This window comes from Terrapene carolina, unplaced genomic scaffold (genome assembly GCF_002925995.2).
Source record: "Terrapene carolina triunguis isolate 2854851 unplaced genomic scaffold, T_m_triunguis-2.0 Scaffold88, whole genome shotgun sequence".
Lineage (NCBI taxonomy): Eukaryota > Metazoa > Chordata > Testudines > Emydidae > Terrapene > Terrapene triunguis.
Window position 1 is genome coordinate 44669470 of NW_020664439.1, and position 4448 is coordinate 44673917.

Genomic DNA, 4448 nt, shown 5'->3' on the forward strand with positions numbered 1-4448 from the left:
CTGGGTCCTCTAGGAAAAGCCAGGCCAGGACTCACTTGTTCTCCAAGACGATCTCGGGCAGCCACAGCATGTTCGGGGGCAGGCGAAGGATCTCCAGGCCACCAAACTCCGACTTGTTCCACTGCAGCCTGTAATCTGTCCAGCTCTGCGGGAAACCATGCGTCCAGGACGGACCCTCCACCCAGTGGCTGGACCCCCTCCCACACCCCAGCGTGCTCCGGATCTCCCCTCCCCGGGCCGGCAGGCTCTGCGGAGAGGCCAAGGAACAGAGCCTGGCCCAGCTGCCCTCAGCTGGCACAGTGATGGAATGAAGGGCAGGAGCAGCAGCACCGGATGTGGGCACCTGCTCCCCAGAGAAGGAAGAGCACCGTTTGAAGTTCTGCTTTAGCTGGAAGGACTTTGCTGCCGGCACAGAGGAGATGGGCGAGGGGCCACTCACAGCTGGACTGGGATCCCCTGGAAGGGATGGAACTCACTAATGTGGCGTGGCTGGAGGGCCATCACCTCCACAGTGGGAACTGACCGGAGTTCCTAAAAGGGAAACTGGGGCAGGGTGCCGCAGCGCCGGGTCTTAGCGCCAGGGGGCCTGGCGAGAGGAGGCATCATATGACATGCACCGAGCACTGGGCGGCGGGTTGGCTTTCGGCACTGGGGGCCCACCCAGAGAAATCCCTCCCCACGTGGCCGGGCCCCGGGGACTCAGAACCCAGCAGGGGGCTGACTTACGTGATCAATCCACACGTTGGTGGTGAGGGTCTCGTCGGCCTCTTTCTGGAAGGACACCAAGCAGAAATGAGATGCAGCGTGGGCCCCGGCCCCGCCGCTTGGCGCCAGCGGAGTCAACAATCGCTTGGGAAAGGCATGTTTGGCACGTGCGGCGCCGACGCAAACCCAAGGAGCCTTGAGATCGGAACCCAGGCTAACTCCTGCTGAGCCGAGGGGCCTTGGGCCTGGGCCAGGCACTCAGTAACTGGCTCGGGTCTCTCTCCGAGGCAGGGTGAGGGCCGGGACGAGGCTCCGGCTTTAAAGAGAGGCCACGCTGAGCCCCTGGAGGGGCAGAAAGCCCTGATGAATTTCAGCCCTGGTGGACGTGCGTTGTGTTCTTCCCCACACTAGCTCCGAAGCAGCCATGTGGGCGCAATCAGCCCCTCCCGACCAATGACCTGCAGGGCTGAGAACGCACCCGAGCTGGAGGGGCTCTAAGGATCTCCCCGGGCCGGGGCAGGCCCGGGATCCGGTGAGCCGAGCGGCGAGAGGCCCCTGCCAAGCTCACCAGAGAGACGAGGTTGGAGAGCGTCAGGCCCAGGTCCACGTTGACGCTGTCGTCCTTGTTGGTGACGGGCCGCAGCTCCTTGTTGTAGCCCTTCTCCACAAAGAGGTAGTTCACGAGCCGCTCCTCCTGGTTCACGGCCAGGCCACCTGCGGGACAGGGGCACAAGCGGGAGGGGGACTCGCTGAGTCCGAGCAGGTGACCCCTTGCAGCAGCGATGGGGCTGAAGTGCCTGGCCCTTGCCCCATGCTGAGACCCCTCTGTGACGTTATTGACATAAACTGCAACCGTGTGCGTGTGCGTGTGTGTGTGCGTGTGTGTAAAATATATATATTTGCAGCAAATATTGTACCAAGTTTGTCGTATGAGGTGTCTATGTCTTGCATCCGAAGAAGTGGGTTGTAGCCCACGAAAGCTTATGCTCTAATAAATTAGTTAGTCTCTAAGGTGCCACAAGTACTCCTGTTCTTTTTGTCTATGAAAAGGTTATGATTTGCTGGTTATGATGTTATCTGTGTGTGTGTGTGTGTGTGTGTGTGTGTGATTTTTGTAGCTGAAGTTATGAATATTGGCTCTGTACTTGTATCTCAATGTGTTTTGATTCTAAGTAGCCTCAGTGAAGCATTTGGTCAGCTTCTTAAGAAAGGGCTATTCTCAGTAAGCGCCCAGTCAAGAAACACTTCTCTTTGGGAGACGCCAATCCACATCTGAGCTTTCCTGGGACGGTTCAAACTAACATGTAAACAATGGCGTTGGCCTGCAAACTGAGTCCTGCATGGGCATGTGACTCCAGACTCCATCTTGCTGCTGTGATTTTTCCACAGTAAGAACAAAAGGGGTCCTGCCACGGGTAGAGAATATAAAAGGCCCTGAAAACCCCTCCATCTTGTCTTCAATCCTGCTTCTGACCTCTGGAGGAACCTTGCTACAAACTGAATGACCCATCCCAGCTGGGGATCTACTCCAGAGACTTGCTTTGAGCCTGCAGTTTACTCCATCACTGCTACAAGCCTGAACCAAGAACTTTGCCATTACTGTATGTAATTGATTCCATTTAACCACTTCTAACTCTCATCTCTATCTTTTTCCTTTTATGAATAAACCTTTAGATTTTTAGATTCTAAAAGATTGGCAACAGCGTGATTTGTGGGTAAGATCTGATTTGTCTATTGACCTGGGTGTGGGGCTTGGCCCTTTGGGATCGAGAGAACCTTTTTTTTTTCTTTTACTGGGGTATTGGTTTTCATAACCATTCGTCCCCATAACAAGTGGCACTGGTGGTGATACTGGGAAACTGGAGTGTCTCAGGGAATTGCTTGTATGACTTGTGGTTCTCTCTGTTTGTTTGGCTGGTTTGGTGCCTTAGCAGTGGAGAAACCCGAGCCTGGGGCTGTGACTGCCCTGTTGATATTCTCAGAAGTGTCCCGCCAAAGCCAGCATCGTTACACCCTCCACCTGCTGCATGTACTTCCCAGCCCCCCCACCCTTCCACCTAGGGAGAAGCCCTGCCCCGGTTGGACCAGGCTGCGGCAGAAAGGCCTGGAGGGCAGAGGGAATGGCTCGGCAGGGGTGAGAGGGGCACATGGGCACTGCCCACATGTGAGGGCCTTACTGGGCTGCTGGGAGCCTAGGACAGGGCTCTGCATGGCCGTGGCCCACCTCTGGGCGCAGCTGGGCTCCAGCGCTGAGACTGGCTGCTGCGGGAATAACCAGCCGCTCCACCGCCAGGGCTGTGTGCTTGCTGCGCCCCCAGGGGATTTAGGCACTTGACGGCCGGGCACCAGCTCCTCAGGCCAGGCTGGGAAGCTAGACGGGATCTTCCCAGGAGAGTATTGACCCCTGCACACGTATGCACGAACGCGTGCACACACCCACACCCCTCCACATACATTCCCCCCGCCCTGAGGCCTGTTCTGATGGTGCCTATTTAGCATCAGTGTGGGTTTGGTGAGCCCGTCGCTGGGGCCAGGCCAGGGCGCATTCAAGAGCACTCTGCTCTGGAGCAGGGGATGAGCCGTTCCCGTCCGGCTGCCCGTGGGCAGAGGGGAGGTGGGCTCCAGGGGGCAGCGGTACCCGGGGGCCTACTGTGTGGGGAGGGGCACTGTCAGTGCAGCACGGACGGGCAGCAGGATCCCCAGCCTGGTGCTCACTCCCTGGCAGGGGCTGGAGACCTGGCCAAAGCCAAAGAGCCGGGGAGGGGGGGGCTCTATGAGGTGGGGGTCACCCCAGGACCAGTGCCCCTCCCCCACAGCTGGAGGGCTGGCTTGGCCTTGGTCAGGCCCCCCGCACCAAGCTCCCACCCTGACCCGTGCGACCGGTGCCCGCAGCATCGGTTCTCCCCGCCGGAAACAGAGTGAGGGGGAGCAGAGGGTGCAGGGTGGGGGGGTGTTTTCAATGGCAGCCCCGCGTCCTTACCCGACAGGGCGATGGCCCAGAGCAGAGCGAGCCACAGGGCCGGCCTCTCCATGTTCCGTGGGGGCTGGTGCCCGGCCGCGCCCCTGCTCCCCGCCAGCCCCTCGCCGGCTCCCGGGTTTGTGGCGAAGGTCGGAAGCCTGAGCTGGGAATGTGGATGGACAGCGGCAGGTGGGGGAGGGAAGGGGGACACAGGAAGAAAATAGCAACAGCTCAATCCCTTCCTCTCCCCCCCATGCCAGGGGCGGGGACTTGGTTTGCTTGTGGTATGCGCAGGGCAGGAGGGGGCGGCTGCGGGGCAGAGCACACCCATCCCGGCCCCAGCGCTGGGTAGCCATCAGCTCATGGAGTGGGTCCTGGTGTGACACTGGGGCGGGAGGGGAGGCCCCCCAGGACTGAGCCTGGGGAATGGGGCTGCTCTGCTCCAGCCGCAGTCCAGTCCCCTAGCCGGGCTCTGTGGCAGATGACCCACCCCATCACGGGGGTGGGGGGGCAGGCCACCGGGCTAACAGCAGCCCCCAGCCATGGTAGGGGGGAGACTGAGCCTGGGCAGGAGATGAGGGTGTCATGGATCCGCATGGTCTGGCCAGGGCTTAGACCTCTGACCAGTCCCTTGGGAGTGTCCCCCTGCAGTGGGCTGGACCCCAAGGACGCCCCCAGGACTGGGCCCCCATGACTCCAGAACTGGCCCTTCAGGGGCCAGTGCTTCATGGCTCCCCGCAGCAAACCCAGCCCAGCCAGACCCTGCGGGGCCTCAGCCTGTGCC

At 60.2% G+C, this 4448-nt stretch overlaps 1 protein-coding gene across 1 annotated transcript in view; it reads right to left on the reverse strand.

Moving 5' to 3' along the window:
- CHRND (cholinergic receptor nicotinic delta subunit) overlaps positions 1 to 3801 on the reverse strand; it is a 10847-nt gene extending 7046 nt beyond the window's left edge. Inside the window, exons 1-4 of the mRNA XM_024217366.2 lie at positions 3686 to 3801; positions 1274 to 1419; positions 727 to 771; positions 36 to 145 (exon numbers count right to left, since the gene is read on the reverse strand). Coding sequence (XP_024073134.2) covers positions 36 to 145; positions 727 to 771; positions 1274 to 1419; positions 3686 to 3737 — 353 coding nt within the window. The 5' untranslated portion in view covers positions 3738 to 3801. The remainder of the gene's footprint in view (positions 1 to 35; positions 146 to 726; positions 772 to 1273; positions 1420 to 3685) is intronic.
- Positions 3802 to 4448: the final 647 nt, after the last annotated feature.